Here is a 17,292-nt window from a genome sequence, read left to right on the forward strand (position 1 = left end):
CCTTGTGGGGTGCCAGACTAGATTTTTTTTTTGGGGGGGGGGAGAACAAATTCCTATGTCCCACAAATAACCCAGAGATGCATTTTAAATAAAAGCACACATTCTACTCATGTGAAAACACGCTGATTCCTGGACCATCCACGGGCTGGATTGAGAAGGCGATTGGGCCGCATCCAGCCGCTGGGCCTTAGTTTTCCTAGCCATGTTACAGATAGTAGACAGTAGGTGACTATTACACTCGTGTAGCCTCCTTTGTGCAGCTTAACATGTTTATCCGTTTTTTAAAAAAATAATAATTTATGTTTATATTGCATTACAGATATTGATAGCTATATCAAATATAATACAAAACCACCTACAAATATATTGCAATGATTGCTCAGACGCCCAGCTGTCAATCTGTGTAAGAGGATGGCTTTAGTGATTCACATTTGCATCCACTTCAAAGAATGTACACCCTGGATTGTATGTTCCAAAATGGCCGCCTTCATCTGCTGCATATGAAGGCAGCAGACTACATGTGTGTAAAACTCCAGGCATGTTCAGTCCCGACCAAACCAAAGAATGGAACAGAAAATCTGCCAAAGGGAAGTGTTTTAGTATGCATATATTTTTTAACCATGTGCATTAAAAAAACAAAACAGGAAAAATACCAGCATTCTTAAAACATTCACAAGGCAATGTTTTCTGTCCAAAGTTGGGCTTGGGGAAAAGCAGCCATTTGGTAAACCTAATTTCTGGATTCTGCGGTAAATGAAATGATGAGTTTCTAATTGTGCTTTGCTTTCTCCTCTGTAGAAATGGACTGATCTCTGTGTGACGATGTGGAACTTTTGACAGCAGCCTGCACCTCTCAGGACCATGTGACAGGTGCCATTTGAGATAGTTTCAGAGTAAGTACTTAGCTTGCTTGTCCTTTCTGTCATATCTTCATTTGGGAGCCTCCCATAGCTGTCAAGTGTCCCTTATTTGGCAGGACAGTTCCTTATCCTAGGGCCATGACCTGCTGCTGTCCCTTATTGATGATATCCCTTAAATAAGCTACTGAAGGTAATGGGGCCCTTTCTCTGTCCAGCTGTCCTTTGTCTTTTTTTCCCCCCCAGTACATTTTTATTCAAATTACACAAAGAAAATATACAAATAAACATACCGATAAGCATATCAGTATACATATAAGTACATATTTACATAGTTTATTATTTCCCTTCCCCAAATTATACAAAAAATCATAAAAAGAAAAGGGAAATCATAATATTTCGGGCTCTGCCGAGCCCTGGACTCCCCTCCACCCTTTTGGTAAGTATCAAATAAATTCCACAATCACGTATTTTGTTTTTATTCTTAAAAGTTAATCACTCACTGTTAGATTAATTCCAACCCCGCCAGTTTCCTCTACAAATTGGTTCCGATATAATTCCAATATTTATTCCAATTTTCATTAAATTTCTGTTCATCTTGGTCTCGTATTCTACCTGTTAGTCTAGCAAGCTCGGCAAGCTGTCCTTTGTCAACAACAAATTGTTGCTGTTTTTTTGTGTTGAATGTATGCTATATGGTAATTTATAGGACCTAATAGGTATCTAAAGCCATTTGCACGCAACAAAATATGTATTTCATCAAAGTAATTGTTGATCCCTTATTTTGGCTGCTGATCCCTTATTTTCGAGGCTGCTGGTCCCTTATTTTCAAATCTGTAAGTTGACAGCCATGGAGCCCCCAGCAGTAAAAGAGTGCTAAGTCAAAACTCATTTCCAGACCAGAGTCATTTCCTCTGAGATCTGCAGGGCCCCAAAGATTCAGCAGGAAAGCGTTTGTTGGGACATCTGAGGACTGTGGCGGCAGAAGGGTTGCACCTCAATGCCTCTTGCACTGTGAGGCAGGGTCACCCATTTGGCACCCACAAAGGCCTTCACTGCTGTCCCTGATCAGGGTCCCCAGATTCTTGAGCTTTCATTTAAAATACTGTATTTTTCACTCCATAAGACGCACTTCCCCTCCTAAAAAGTAAGGGGAAATGTGTGTGCATCTTATGGAGCGAATGCAGGCGGGAGGCTCTGCTCAGCGCTCCCTTTCATGAGCCGCGTGGAGTGTGTGTTCTTGGGGGCTTTTCCCTGAGGAGGGAGAAGGGCATAAAATTTATTTATGTTTATATTGCATTACAGATATTGATAGCTGTATCAAATATAATACAAAACCACCTACAAATATATTACAATGATTGCTCAGTTGCCCAACTGTCAGTCTGTGTAAGATGACGGCTTTAGTGATTCACATCTCCCTCTCCCTCCTCGGGGAAAAGCCTGCAAGCGCTACACACAGGCTCCACACGGCTCGTGAAAGGGAGCGCTGAGCAGAGCCTGGGATGCATACAGGCTCTGCTCAGCGCTCCCTTTAAAGAATATTTTTTTTTCTTGCATCCCCCCTCTAAAAACTAGGTGCGTCTTATGCTCAGGTGCATCTTATGGAGCGAAAAATACGGCAATAACAATAAGCATTCAGTCCTTTTGGAAAGAAAGTTATCAAGCAAAATGTGCGGGTATCCTTCGAAACAATTTCTGCGAAATGAGTCAGCCTGCCAGTGTTTTTAGCCAATGAGTGAAGTCAGAGCTCCTCCAGCCCTGTGAACTGCAGGCCTCTTGTTCCTTTCGGTGACTCCATCCAGTCTGCCTTGCTGCCTTCTGTTCTTGGAATTCTTTCTCAACATCAGTAGGATAGCACAACTGTGCTCTTCCTTCTCAAATGCTACCTTAAGCAGCCATGCTTTCCTCTGTCTTCCATTTTCCCATGGCTGGCTTTTAGGCTACCAGTTCCTTCAGGCAGAGCTTGTTCTTCTTTACCCCCATGTTACTCTGTCAGGTACCATCTATGCACTGATGCAATATTACAAACAACAATTTGGTGAACATCTAACTAGATCCTAGAGGGTGGCGTAGCTGCTTCCCACCGCTGATAAGAGATCAGAGAATGAAAGAATGAGATTGATTTATCTGTCGCCTCTGTTCTGTCTTGCAGGCCCAGCGCACCCTTCACTGAACGTAAGTACCCCATAACCTTTCAAATCCTACTTTCCGTTGGGTTGTGTATTAGTTGTTGATTCCAACCATGAGCTGCTCTGTGAGCTGTTGATGGGCAGAATGGCGGGGAATAAATGTGCAGACAAATAATTAAAAAAACAAATAAAAATATAGAAGATTGGCTTCACGGAGGATAGGCCTATATCATACCCGATCTGTATCCTATACTCAAAGTGAGCTCATTGTCTGAGTCCTGGGTCCTAATGTAGCCAAAGTGTCACCATCCATATACAAGAGAGAGGTATCAGCAAGCTTGGGAGAACTCAAAGGTTTGCAGAAGTCTTTGAGAAAAATACCAAGAGGGCAAGAAGAAGAAGAAGAAGAAGAAGAAGAAGAAGAAGAAGAAGAAGAAGAAGAAGAAGAAGGGGAGTTTGGATTTGATATCCCGCTTTATCACTACCCGAAGGAGTCTCAAAGTGGCTAACATTCTCCTTTCCCTTCCTCCCCCACAACAAACACTCTGTGAGGTGAGTGAGGCTGAGAGACTTCAGAGAAGTGTGACTAGCCCAAGGTCAGCCAGCAGCTGCATGTGGAGGAGCGGAGACGCAAACCCAGTTCACCAGATTACGAGTCCACTGCTCTTAACCACTGCACCACACTGACTCTCATAATAGTAATAATAATAATAATAATAATAATAATAATAATAATAATCCTTTAAGGGACTGAACATGCTCCGTGGCCATGCTGGTTGTATGTGAGTTTGGATCGGAATGGAGTATTCTGACATAAGGCATAGCTGGCTGGCTGAAACATTCAACAGGAGCACTCCACACCACAACATTTTGTTGGAGGTCCCACTTCTAACCCCAGAGTGGCTGGGGCAACTGAGTCAGATGGGCAGCATATAAATATTAAAATTTGCTTTTTAAAAAAAAAGATTGCTAAATAGAACCTTCTTGCCAAGTAGCCCAGTCCTCTGTGTACCCCAAAACTGCAATGTTCTTTAAGTTCCATTCTACAGGTAGCTGCAGAATGAGTGTGTCCTCTTTTCAAGCAGAGGAAGCAACCCATAACCTCACTGAAATGGGATTTCTTGTCCTCATCCTCTGACTGAGAAGCACAAGAACTCTGGCTGTATGCTAATCCCTTTTATACACCCCAAACTCTTTGCCAATTGCCAACATTGTTTTAGGGGTAGCCAACGCGATGCCATCCAGGCATAGCTGTCAACCGTCCCTTATTTGGCGGGAAACTCCCTTATCCCAGCGCCGTTTCCCGCTGCTGTCCAGATTGATGATGTCCCTTAAATTTCCCGGGTTTCATGCTCGCCTGGCTCAGGAGGGAAGCAGCGGCTCGGGGTCCTCTGCCTTGAGAGAGTGAGAAAGAGAGCGCGCACGAGCTGCCGCGTCTCCATCTCTCCTTTTTCCCCCTCAGGGGTGCGTCGTGAGGAGACAGGTGGCAGCGGGCGGGCAGGCAGGCGGCCCCTCTCTTGCAAGACTTCTGCCGCACTGCCAGGGGAAGCCGGAGGTGGCAGCGGCGGCTAAGGAGGCAGCCTGAGGGAAGAGGAAGAGGAAGGGATGGGGAGGGACGCAGAAGAGCAGCACTTAGGGGCCGTCACGGTGCTGCAAATTCATAGTCAGTCGCAGCCAAAGCAACATGGCTCCATCAGTGCCATTAATTTTGGCTGCTGGTCCCTTATTTTCAAATCTGTAAATTGACAGCTATGCATCCAGGTGTTTTGGACTACAGCATCCATCATCCCTGACCATTGAGCATTCTGATCGGGGCTGATGGGACTCCATTAGCTCACTGGCAAGAGCAAGTGTCTCCTTCTGACACTGCCCCATTGGCAATACAATCCATATCCATTTGCATATCGTCAAATTAAACACACTCACTGCCATTTCTCACATGACACATCCTGAATACTCAGGTTCAAATACGGCATGGTCTTGGGACCCTTTGCCTCAATTGGCTTTGCCCCTCAAGACTGTCCAATCAGACTGCAGCCGGAAACTCGTTGTTGTAGTGACAGCGACTCTGCTAATTTTCCTGTTGTTTCAGAGTATCCCTTTCACCCAGCTTCAGTTTAATCACCTCTTGTCTCAGGTAATCCGTCCCACTGCAGATAACAGACACTTCAGGTTTTGTCCCCAAGAGGCCACGTTGTTCAGTTTTCATGCAATCTCACCTCACTGTTTCATAGTTGTCAACTTACAGATTTGAAAATAAGGGACCAGCAGCCTCGAAAATAAGGGATCAGCAGCCAAAATAAGGGATCAACAATTACTTTGATAAAATACATATTTTGTTGCGTGCAAATGGCTTTAGATACCTATTAGGTCTATAAATGACCATATAGCATATATTCAACACAAAAAACCAGCAACAATTTGTTGTTGACAAAGGACAGCTGGACATAGAAAGGGCCCCATTACCTTCAGTAGCTTATTTAAGGGACATCATTAATCCTGGACAGCAGCGGGACATGGCGCTGTGATAAGGGACTGTCCCGCCTAATAAGGGACGCTTGACAGCTATGCACTGTTTTAGGCTGGCAGAACCAGCCCTCCCTGTGAATGACGCTGAGGAGATGATGCTGAATGATCAGGAGGGCAGGTAGGAATGTGATCTCCCTCATCCACCTCTCACAGGGCCGGCCAGCCACCTGCCTGCCTTGACTGACTGGCTCATAGCCAGCCAACACAGCCAGTCTAGGGTGTGTCATTTGAGGGGCTGAAACTTAATCTTTGCAAATTTCTTCAGTCGTAAAAATATGCTCTGGGGCGTGAGGAATGCAAATCTGCTGTTGAATTTTTGTGTGACTGGACAACGTTTAGCTCAGTAGGTTTATGTTTGATGAAGAAGCACACAAAAAAACTTTTGAGAAACTCAAGAATGTTAATTTTACCTTCTGAAAATGTCATGCTAAATAAGAATATAAATCTATAACTGCAATCACATTTGATATTTAATATGCAATTTTACACAGGTTGCGACTTACCAAGCAAAACCAAATTACGTTAATTTAACCAAAATATCTTTTGAATTCTCAAGTCATGTTACAACTTTCTGGCACCCCTCATTTTTGGAAGTTGGAAGTTGAAATGTTCAACATGCCCCACCGCACTGCTCCCTGCTAATGCCCTCTTCCTCCTGCGTTCCTCCTTGTGCACCTGAAAAGGTAACAGAGGCATGGATGCCTCATCCCTCTCTTTGAGGAAGTGACCCTTAGACAATTCTTCCTCAAAGTGAGGCATTGAAGGCAAAGTCACCTGGAGAGCACCTGGGCTGCTGCCAATTTGGTGGAATGGCGGGAAATTGCTTTATAAAATAATCGTAAAACTTTCAAGTTACTTATGAACGATAAGCAGTTTATCCCCGCTTCTGATGTGTGGCATGAAGGCTCATAGTTCAAAACTGGATGAGGCAATTACCGTATTTTTCACTCTATAAGATGCACCAGACCATAAGACACACCAAGTTTTGGGAGGAGGAAAACAAGAAAAAATAATATTCTGAATCTCAGAAGCAAGAACAGCAAGAGGGATCACTGCGCAGCTATCCCTCTTGCTGTTCTGGCTTCTGTGATAGCTGCACAGCCTGCATTCGCTCCATAAGACGCACACACATTTCCCCTTACTTTTTGGGAGGGAAAAAGTGAGTCTTATAGAGCAAAAAATATGGTAGGTAAAGGTAAAGGGACCCCTGACCATTAGGTCCAGTCGTGACTGACTCTGGGGTTGCGGTGCTCATCTCGCTTTATTGGCCGAGGGAGCCGGCGTACAGCTTCCGGGTCATGTGGCCAGCATGACTAAGCCGCTTCTGGCGGACCAGAGCAACGCACGGAAACGCTGTTTACCTTCCTGCTGGAGTAGTACCTATTTATCTACTTGCACTTTGACGTGCTTTTGAACTGCTAGGTTCGCAGGGGGGGGGGGAACGGTACCTTTCCTTAAATAATAATAATAATAAGCCTGTTCAGAAATGTGTGCTCTGTGATGTCCTCTTCACAATAAATTACTCTTTATTGGAAAAAGCCATATCCCTGCTGTTTTCTAATGGAAGGGCAATGTTTCAGATCTCTAGATGCAACCCAACATTGAGAACAACCCCTGACATAGTCTGTCGAAAGCCACATGCTACCAAGGCAGTAATATATTATCTGTATTAGTTTTGGAGACCCTTTATCTTGCCATTTCAAGACCCTTTGGATTTGTCCCTGGAGTATCTAGAAGATAAGGAACTGACCATTCCAGGAAGAAAGCCCCAGATCCAGGACTCTTGCAGAGGAAAATCAAATACTGCGAGATGTTTAGTTTGTTTTGTAACAGATTGATCGAGGAATCAATACAAACTTTCATTTGCTTTGGCTTTTAATGAGACTGATGTGCTGTGCCTCAGCTGTTCTTTTAATTAGGAATAAAGGCATTACACAACCCGCAACTCAATGGAATAACAGACCAGCTGCTTGAATGGGGGTGTTTCAATCTGATCCTCAACGTCATCAGAGCTAAAAGTCATCTTTAATGTTTCCTTTTACATTTCCAATTCCAGCAGCATCCCAGAACTGTTACCACACTAGACAGACTAACAATATCTTTAACTCTTGATCCCACAGATTAAATGTGGCTCTCGCTGGTTAAAACTTGATTCATCAGTGAAGCTTCAATAGATTAATCAACTGACTAAACTGGTTCACCGCACTGCCTTTCTAAAATCCTATTTAAATGTAATTTTAAAAAGCCATTTTAAAAATAAGTAACAACATAAGACAATAACAGTAGAGAACAGCAGCAATACTTGGAGGCATCAGGGCAAGAGTGGGAAGATTTCATGCTTGTCTGATCTTTTGTTGTTGTTTAGTCGTTTAGTCGTGTCTGACTCTTCGTGACCCCCTGGACCAGAGCATGCCAGGCACTCCTGTCTTCCACTGCCTCCCGCAGTTTGGTCAAACTCATGCTGGTAGCTTCGAGAACACTGTCCAACCATATCGTCCTCTGTCGTCCCCTTCTCCTTGTGCCCTTCATCTTTCCCAACATCAGGGCCTTTTCCAGGGAGTCTTCTCTTCTCATGAGGTGGCCAAAGTATTGGAGTCTCAGCTTCACGATCTGTCCTTCCAGTGAGCACTCAGGGCTGATTTCCTTAAGAATAGATAGGTTTGATCTTCTTGCAGTCCATGGGACTCTCAAGAGTCTCCTCCAGCACCATAATTCAAAAGCATCAATTCTTCGGCCATCAGCCTTCTTTATGGTCCAGCTCTCACTTCCATACATCACTACTGGGAAAACCATAGCTTTAACTATACGGACCTTTGTTGGCAAGGTGACACCATATATGGTGGGGGTGTAAGGTGATTAAACAATTTTGGACCAAGATACACGAAGAGTTGAAAAGAATATTTAAAAGCACAATTCTCAAAAAAACAGAAGCATATCTGATAGGCTTAATAACCAACGATATCCCCAAAGATAAAAAGAATATATACCTCTATGTGACAGCAGCAGCTAGATTACTAGTGGCAAAAAAAATGGAAAACAGGAAAAAATACAAGAATTATTAGAATGGAGAATTAAGATCTGTGAATTTATGGAGATGGCAAAATGAACAGCATCGATTAGGGGCTGCCCCAAGCAAAAAATTAAGAGAGAGTGGGAGTGTGTAGAGATATATATGAAAAAAGATGGACATGGAAATTAAGTTTAACATAAACGTAAAAGGAAAGACTCGCAAGGATACAAGGTGATATTATAAAGGATATGACTATTAGGTATAAATAACTGCTAACACAACAAGAAACAATAATACAAATGCCAATAAGATCTCACATGGGTGAGGGGAATTCGGGGGGAGGGGGGAGCGAAGCAGAGGGTGGTACTTGGAAAATTATTGAGAATGTGAAAAAGCAAAATTATTGTGTTTGTAATTTGAATTATTTTGAATGATTTTGGGTCCCCCCCCTTAGTTTTTACTTCTTTTTCTGTCACAAAAACTTTAAATAAAACTTATTTATTTTTTAAAAAAAGAATGAACCAAGGAGGAAACATAACTTCCTTCCAGGTGAGGAATGTGAGCTAGCTGAGTCTAGGAATACAGTTCTATGATCTTAACCCCTTCATGCATTAAGTAGCACTAACCTTTCTAGTTATATTTGACTGCCATTTCCCACAATTCAGAGGCATATGGTCTCCAATAGGGGAGGCAGCATGACAAGTAACTTCTGAGGATGTCTCTGAGCACATTTTGAAGTGAAGAGTCCACTCCTGGTTACCCTAAGCTTTCTTTATTTCAGCAGTCTTGGAGGGGAAAGCCGCTTTTTTATTGTTGCTGAAGAATTTTAGATCTACGGCAAACCCCCCAGAGATCTACTAGTTGTACACCTCAGTCGTACCTTCTGCCTCCCCTTGCTATAGGGATTCTGAATTGTTACTAGTTATCTAGTAAATGGCCTCGGCCCAGTATACCTGAAGGAGCGTCTCCACCCCCATCGTTCTGCCCGGACGCTGAGGTCCAGCGCCGAGGGCCTTCTGGCAGTTCCCTCATTGCAAGAAGCAAAGCTACAGGGAACCAGGCAGAGGGCCTTTTCGGTAGTGGCGCCTGCCCTGTGGAATGCCCTCCCATCAGATGTCAAAACGATAAACAACTACCTGACATTCAGAAGACATCTTAAGGCAGCCCTGTTCAGGGAAGTTTTTAATGTATGATATTTTAGTGGGGTTTTTGGTTTCTATGGAAGCCGCCCAGAGTGGCTGGGGAAACCCAGCCAGATGGGCGGGGTACAAATAATAAATTATTATTATTATTATTATTATCTTTGTTGTTCTTCTAGAGTTTGATGGAGAATCGGTCGGATGACAGCAGGAACTGTTGTAATCACTGGAGGAATACTAGCGACAGTGATCTTACTGTGTATCATTGCTGTTCTGTGCTATTGTAGGCTACAGGTAAGAATCTATGCTTTTATGGGTTGTTTTGCTTCTGTATCCAAAGAAAGCGTCGTATTTTAGGCAAGAAACAACTCTACTGCAGGTGCACCAGAGTTACATGGTCTTTCAGCAAACATCAGAAGGATGGAGACCATGCATGGCCCAATCTGGATTCATGGCTGTTTAAAGACACATGTCCGTGTTTGAATGCCATCCACATTTTATGTTTGCTGTGGGAAACATGGGAGTCACACCAGTATTTCAAATCTATTAGTTCAGGTTGCAATCCTGTGAGTAAACGCCACTGAAAATAGTAGTACTTGTTTCGGAGTCAACACACATAGGATTGTTCTGTTAGCAATTTTTGTTAGAGGGAGATTTTCCACTGGTGGCAGATGACAGAGACTGTGACACCATGAGACCAGTGTAAAACCAAACCAAATAAAGGTTTTATTTCAAAGCAACAAACAGCAAAGCTTGTGGGTGTTTTTCTTGCAGGCAAAGTTCAAACTGCAGCTGTTATCCTTTTGTAGTCATGGCCAGCTGCAACCAATCAGCCCAGAGCTCACAAAAACTGTTCTTAAAGGTACAAACATCTTTACTGTTTCTATGCAGAATGACTCCCAATAATTTTTGCAGGAGTCCTGTAAAGTAGGTCAGTATTATCCCCATATTACAGGTGGCTAAGGTTCAGATAAAGCATCTTGGTCAAAGGGCACGTGGGTGAGATGACAGTTGGATAAGGGCCTTCCCGGGTCGCAATTCACACTCTCAGCCACCATCAGGGCTGGTCAGACAATTTCTCTGCGCGGATACAGAATTGTGCTAAATCCAAAGAACCTCATTCCAATTATGAGTGGGGCGGAAGGCAGAAGTGGGAGGGGCAAAAACCAGGCGTAAGAATTAAGTAATGTAACACAATATGAAGTGAATAAGAAAGAAAAATTTCCTCCAGTGGAACAACTTAAAGCAAACCAAAATAAATTAGAATAAAAACAAATATTTTATGGTACTTCTCTCTGGTAGATAGCTATCTGTCTCTATTTTTGCTTTGTGCATTTGAAATATACTCGGAGTCGAGTGTGGATTTCATGCTCTTTATTCAGCTCATAGTGGTGAGGAGGAATGGAAGTTCCCCCAAAATGTCTGCTTTATATACATTATTTTCACAATGGGCCCCACGTGATTGGCTAATTCCGGGATTCTCCTGTAGACCAATCAGGTTGCAGATTCACTTCCACCTGGAGTTGGACTGGGTGGCTCCTGCGGACCAATCAGACTGCTGCATTCTGGATCCTATTGTTCTAGGACCAATCAGACTGCTGCATCCTGAATCCTATTGTTCTAGGGCCAATCAGACTGCTGCAATTTGGATCTTATTCAACACAGTTCATAACAGTATTTTTTTCATTACAAGAAAACATTGTTGACAGTGCAGGTCTTTGCAAGACTGTAATCTTAATAATAATACACAACACTACCAAACTACGAAACACTATAAGCTACTGCTTCATTCAGTCCAGAATGTTTCTCCATATCTCTTTGCAGAAGTCAAAAGGCGTTATATATTAATTGTATACATGCATAATTAACATATAGAACATTTAGACCTATAAACGTTGCCACTGATTTTCCGGCATAAACTTACGCAGGGGACCTTTCGCCTCTACCATTTGCAATGGAAGGAACTTTGGTATGCTCAAGTCATGGCCTGCCATTTCGTCCTGCATGGTGAATCTTTGCCCTCAAACGCAGAAGCGCCACATGTGCAACGAATATCTTCCTTCCTTCCTTCCTTCCTTCCTTCCTTCCTTCCTTCCTTCCTTCCTTCCTTCCTTCCCTCCCTCCCTCCCTCCCTCCCTCCCACAAACTCACGTTCACAGACCCTCTCTCAAAACCTCTTCCGGCAGTATTCTAGAGCCACAGAGCTCACAGCCTGCAGTTGTCTTAAGCCTCTGTGCAAATATTTCTCCTACTGCGCTCCCCACCACACTCTGAGCATCCAGTGGTATCTCAGTGGCGGGGGGGGGGGGAAAGGAAGGTGCCTGGCAACTGGCCAAATTTCGGTGCCCAAGAAGGCGTTTTAATTTCCCATGCCTGGTGTTATAAGAAAAACACCCCTTAATTCCCTTATGGGGTACCCAAGAGCCCATATAGAGTCCTTATGTAGGTTCTCTATCGGTAGGAGAAAATAACAGAGGCCAACCCGAGAATATTGAGAAGCAAGCCTGATCTTAGCAGGGACGCGGGTGGCGCTGTGGTCTAAACCACAGAGCCTAGGGCTTGCCGATCAGAAGGTCTGCGGTTCGAATCCCTGCGACAGGGTGAGCTCCCATTGCTCAGTCCCTGCTCCTGCCAACCTAGCAGTTCGAAAGCACATCAAGTGCAAGTAGATAAATAGGTACCTCTCTGGCAGGAAAGTAAACAGCATTTCTGTGTGCTGCTCTGGTTCGCCAGAAGCGGCTTCTTCATGCTGGCCACATGACCTGGAAGCTGTACGCCGGCTCCCTCGGCCAATAAAGCGAGATGAGCGCCGCAACCCCAGAGTCGGCCACGAGTGGACCTAATGGTCAGGGGTCCCTTTACCTTTATCTTTAATCCTGATCTTTATCAAACTGTCGCAACAGGGTCCCCATTCCCCACATGCAGGAGGAAGGAGGAACCCAGAATCTTGGTGTGCAAGCTCTTATATAGACTTTTGAAACTGCCCACCCTGGAGCCCAAGACCACCCACCCAAAACATCATACATACATCACAGAAGGAGGCGGTCAACAGCTTAGGAGGCAGTCTACAGCAGAAATCCTGTTTGTCAGGGTACCTGATAATGGTCACTGATTGCATTACCTGGGCAGCCTGGCCATTCTTTTGTGATGGTAAATACTCAGTTCCTGAATCCAGGTCACAGGCTCACCCTATTCATACACAGATATGCCCTTAAGACAGGATTTGTGAGCAAAGAGACAATGGGGAGGTTTCCCCATTTCCTCAGAGAAACATTTGAGGTCAATTTGGGAGAGTCAAAATGGTTTCAGGGCTATTTTCCTGTGTTGTTTCAGACATGTGGTTTATATATTTACGTATGTGTTTGCCTGGTGCATTTATGAACATTTATTTTATATTTTAGACCTTATAATTTTCATAACACCTGGCATCATAGGATGCCCAGGGAGAGGGTTTGCCCAAAACAGCCTCATGGGCTCAACAGAGAGACTATGGTGGCCGCCACTATACTAAAGGTAAAGGGACCCCTGACCATTAGGTCCATTCGCAGTCAACTCTGGGGTTGCTGCGCTCATCTCGCTTTATTGGCCGAGGGAACCAGCTGCTGGCTCATGTGGACAGCATGACTAAGCCGCTTCTGGAGAACCAGAGCAGTGCACGGAAACGCCGTTTACCTTCCCTCCGGAGTGGTACCTATTTATCTACTTGCACTTTGACGTGCTTTTGAACTGCTAGGTTGGCAGGAGCTGGGACCGAGCAACGGGAGCTCACCCCGTCGTGGGGATTCGAACTGCCGACCTTCTGATCAGCAAGCCTAAAAGGCTCTGTGGTTTAACCCACAGCGCCACCCGCATCCCTCTTGCCACTATACTAAAGACATGCTAAGCATTATTATATTTTTAATGTCCTTTTTTTGCATGTGCCACCTAACCCCAGTTCTTTCCCTCCTGCTTTAGTATTATTGCTGCAAGAAGGATGACACTGATGAAGAGGAAGAGGAGGAAGAGGAGGAGGAGCAGGAGGAGACTGACCTTCCTTCGCACTCGCACTATGCCATGTGCAACGCTTGCAACTCTCGCATCATGGACGGGCAGGGCAACTCCTCTTTTCCTCCCCATGAGATTAACAAGCCAGGCAATCGGAACCATTGCCCCACCTGCTCCCCCTATGGCTCCCCCTTTTACATACGGACCGCTGACCTGGTGCGTAACGGGGGCGAGAGGGTCACCTACATGCCTACATGCTGCAAAGAAATGGGGCTGCCCCTCAAAATGGCTGGCCTCCAGAGTTTCCCGGTGACCCATCACCATTGCATCATCCACGAGACCTTTCCCAACTCGAGGGCTTTCAGTACAGAAGTCTGATCACAATCGGTTACGGCCGTAGGGTGCTTCGGTTTGATCCCCTTGGGGCAGCGGGGATTGCTACGGAAACCTTTCAACAAAAACGGAACGTGCATCTAAGACCCAACATTGTTCCCGATCGCCGCAGCAAGGCTCTTCTTACTAAGAGGGAAAGTGGTGACATTGCGCCCAAGACATTGAACTTGGTGGTTTCTGAACCTGCAAACAGTGTTGGGTCCACTGAAGGGTCTTGTCTAAGGAGGGCTATGTACAGTACAAACTAACTTGTATTTAAACACTCTTCCAGGTTCACCCTGACCCCCACAAACATATTTGGTGTCTACCTGTAGAAAACCCTACTTGTCTCTCTCTCTCTCTCTCCAAAGCAATAGCCACTGGTCTCCCTTGACAGGTCATATGAGTACATACTAAGTCAGCCAACACACCATTTATTGTACACTGTCCTACCCAGTAATGATGGTGGCATTAGCGAGAAGGATGGCAAAATCCTTGCTAAACTCACTTCCAGTGCTCCTGTTCACTGGAAGCGGAGACGAGGAAAACAAATACCGTATTTTTTGCTCTATAAGACTCACTTTTTCCCTCCTAAAAAGTAAGGGGAAATGTGTGTGCGTCTTATGGAGCGAATGCAGGCTGCACAGCTATCCCAGAAGCCAGAACAGCAAGAGTGATTGCTGCTTTCACTGCACAGCGATTCCTCTTGCTGTTCTGGCTTCTGAGATTCAGAATATTTTTTTTCTTGTTTTCCTCCTCCAAAAACTAGGTGCGTCTTGTGGTCTGGTGCGTCTTATAGAGCGAAAAATACGGTAAATGGAATTAATATCCTTGTAATATAATAGTTACAAACGGAATGCTATTCTCTGTACTAGAATGTAAAAATAGGTGAACCATTCTCTGCTTATTACACACACACACACACACACACACACACACATACACACAAGCACGTAATATGCAAAAGATATAGGAAAGGAACTGGGAGATTGGGAAGTGGTGCAATTACTAGCATTCTGCATTTGGGTGGCTTTTCTATTGCAAAAAAGAAAAGACTCTGTTCTCTCAATTTCCTTAACTCTCACAGGCTTTCATAGACATGATGACTTCTGACATCCACACACTGCACCACTGAGGAGTTAGTGGCCTCTCGTCCACCTCCCTTTCCCTAGTATTCAAAGCCCATGTTTAGGGGAACCTCCTGATACACCTTTGATGAAACTGCAAAATATAATATTTTTTTATAAGTACTGATATGGAATGCGGAGGATGACGACAAACCATGTTTCACAAGGCTAAGAAGGGCCACGGGTGAAGTGAGTGTTGAAAGCTAAGGCCAAGCTTGAGAGCTTCATGAAAGTTGCAAGACAATATCATGCGCCTCTTTAAAAAGAACTCTGGATCTGCGGAAGGATTTGTACTGGGTTGCGTTATGGATTCGTTTCTCTTACAATGTTTGCAATTTCACCCTTTGTTATTTGTCAAGTGTTGTTTCTGTATTTGAATTACTAAGGGCTCGATCCACCCGGGAGGGTCTCTCAGGGTCCTCCGTCACCAGCTTTGCATGGAAGGTGTCTCAGTTTGCCATTTTTTTCCAGATGTTTGGACCCTGCCCAGCTGAATAAGCACAATGGCCCACTGCCCTTTGAAGCGCTTAAATGTTGGCTCTCATCATTTATAGCACATTGAAAGCACAAGGTTTTGCCTAAAGGATCCTGGGAACTGTAGCTTACCCCTCACAGAGCCACAACCCCCAGCACCCTGAACAAGCTACAGTTTCCAGGATTCTCAGGCAGAAATGATGCACTTTCAGTGTATAGTGTGTGAGTGAGATGGGCATGATCTGGAATCTGGATGGTAGCACTTCACCCTGATAACCATGTTTCAACTGGTGATAAAATAGTTTCTAGATGGCCACTTCAGATTGCATATAGACCTAGCATGTCAGCCGGAAGCTTTCGTTCCAAGCAAACACTTTCTCATGCAAAAACTCCTTGCGTACAGAAAACGAGCATGTTAGGGAAGGGGGAGGAGTACAGCACACACATTGCAACCACAAGGTCCCAGATTCAATGTCTGTCATCTCCAGATAGGGCTGGAAAAGTCTCCTGTCTAAAACCCTGGAGAACAGCTTCCATTCAGTAGAGACAATGCTGGACTTTTCAGGATCTGACAAAGATGGACCAATGAGCTGAGTTAGGATAAGATAGCTTTCCAAGTTCCTAACCAGAAGACTAGGTTTTCTAAAAATCATTTCCAGTGTAAGAAGTCCCTGCCCATGGAAAATTAGTTCTGTAATGTAAGAATATTTTTGGAACAGTCATACCACCGCCTACTTGCATACTGAAGCGGCAACGATTCTAACACCCAATGAGCTCTTTATAGAGTTTCTACACAAGTGGGAGTTCTGATGTATAAAACTGGTGGCTTCCATATGCGGGAGAAGTCTCTTGGACTTCTATATGCAAATATGCCCAAACAAGGCTTGGTTGGTGAAACACTAACATTGGCAGCATGGTAGGTAATTGGAAAGGGGACGCAGGTGGCTCTGTGGGTTAAACCACAGAGCCTAGGACTTGCCGATCAGAAGGTTAGCGGTTCGAATCCCTGCAACGGAGTGAGCTCCTGTTGCCTGGTCCCTGCTCCTGCCAACCTAGCAGATCGAAAGCACGTCAAAGTGCAAGTAGATAAATAGGTACCACTCCGGCGGGAAGGTAAACGGCGTTTCCGTGCGCTGCTCTGGTTCGCCAGAAGCGGCTTAGTCATGCTGGCCACATGACCCGGAAGCTGTACGCCGGCTCCCTCGGACAATAAAGCGAGATGAGCGCCACAACCCCAGAGTCAGTCACGACTGGACCTAATGGTCAGGGGTCCCTTTACCTTTACCTAAGTAACTGGAAAGACTGAAGCGAGTGTGAGAGTGAGAGATTGGGCAGGAGGCATGGAAGGATGGATGGACTGGGAGCAGCATTCCCCTCCTTCACCGCGATTGCGTTCCCAGTCATACTGGGTGTGTTCTGCTGGCCACATAGCCCCTCCTCTCTTCCAAACTTCAGCCCCTAGAACAGTGGTCCCCAGTTAGCTAAGTACTGCAAACCCTCTGCTTTACAAAAGGCAAGCTACAGACCCCCTACTTTTGAAAGGTTTTCTCTCTCTATGGTGGTTTTCATTATGTGAATGGTGCTACGGATCCCCTGGGTGGGTTACATGGACCCCTGAGATGTGCAGACCACAAATTGGGAACCACTGCCCTAGGGGCTTCCCACAAT

At 44.8% G+C, this 17,292-nt stretch overlaps 1 protein-coding gene across 1 annotated transcript in view; it reads left to right on the top strand.

The window, feature by feature from the left end:
• LOC114598576 (protein FAM163A) overlaps positions 1-14,691 on the top strand; it is a 109,250-nt gene extending 94,559 nt beyond the window's left edge. The window contains exons 2-5 of the mRNA XM_028732393.2: positions 799-893; positions 3,013-3,035; positions 9,847-9,961; positions 13,622-14,691. Of these exons, the coding sequence (XP_028588226.2) occupies positions 9,869-9,961; positions 13,622-14,029 (501 nt within the window). The 5' untranslated portion in view covers positions 799-893; positions 3,013-3,035; positions 9,847-9,868 and the 3' untranslated portion in view covers positions 14,030-14,691. The remainder of the gene's footprint in view (positions 1-798; positions 894-3,012; positions 3,036-9,846; positions 9,962-13,621) is intronic.
• Positions 14,692-17,292: the final 2,601 nt, after the last annotated feature.

Source organism: Podarcis muralis, chromosome 5 (genome assembly GCF_964188315.1).
Source record: "Podarcis muralis chromosome 5, rPodMur119.hap1.1, whole genome shotgun sequence".
Lineage (NCBI taxonomy): Eukaryota > Metazoa > Chordata > Lepidosauria > Squamata > Lacertidae > Podarcis > Podarcis muralis.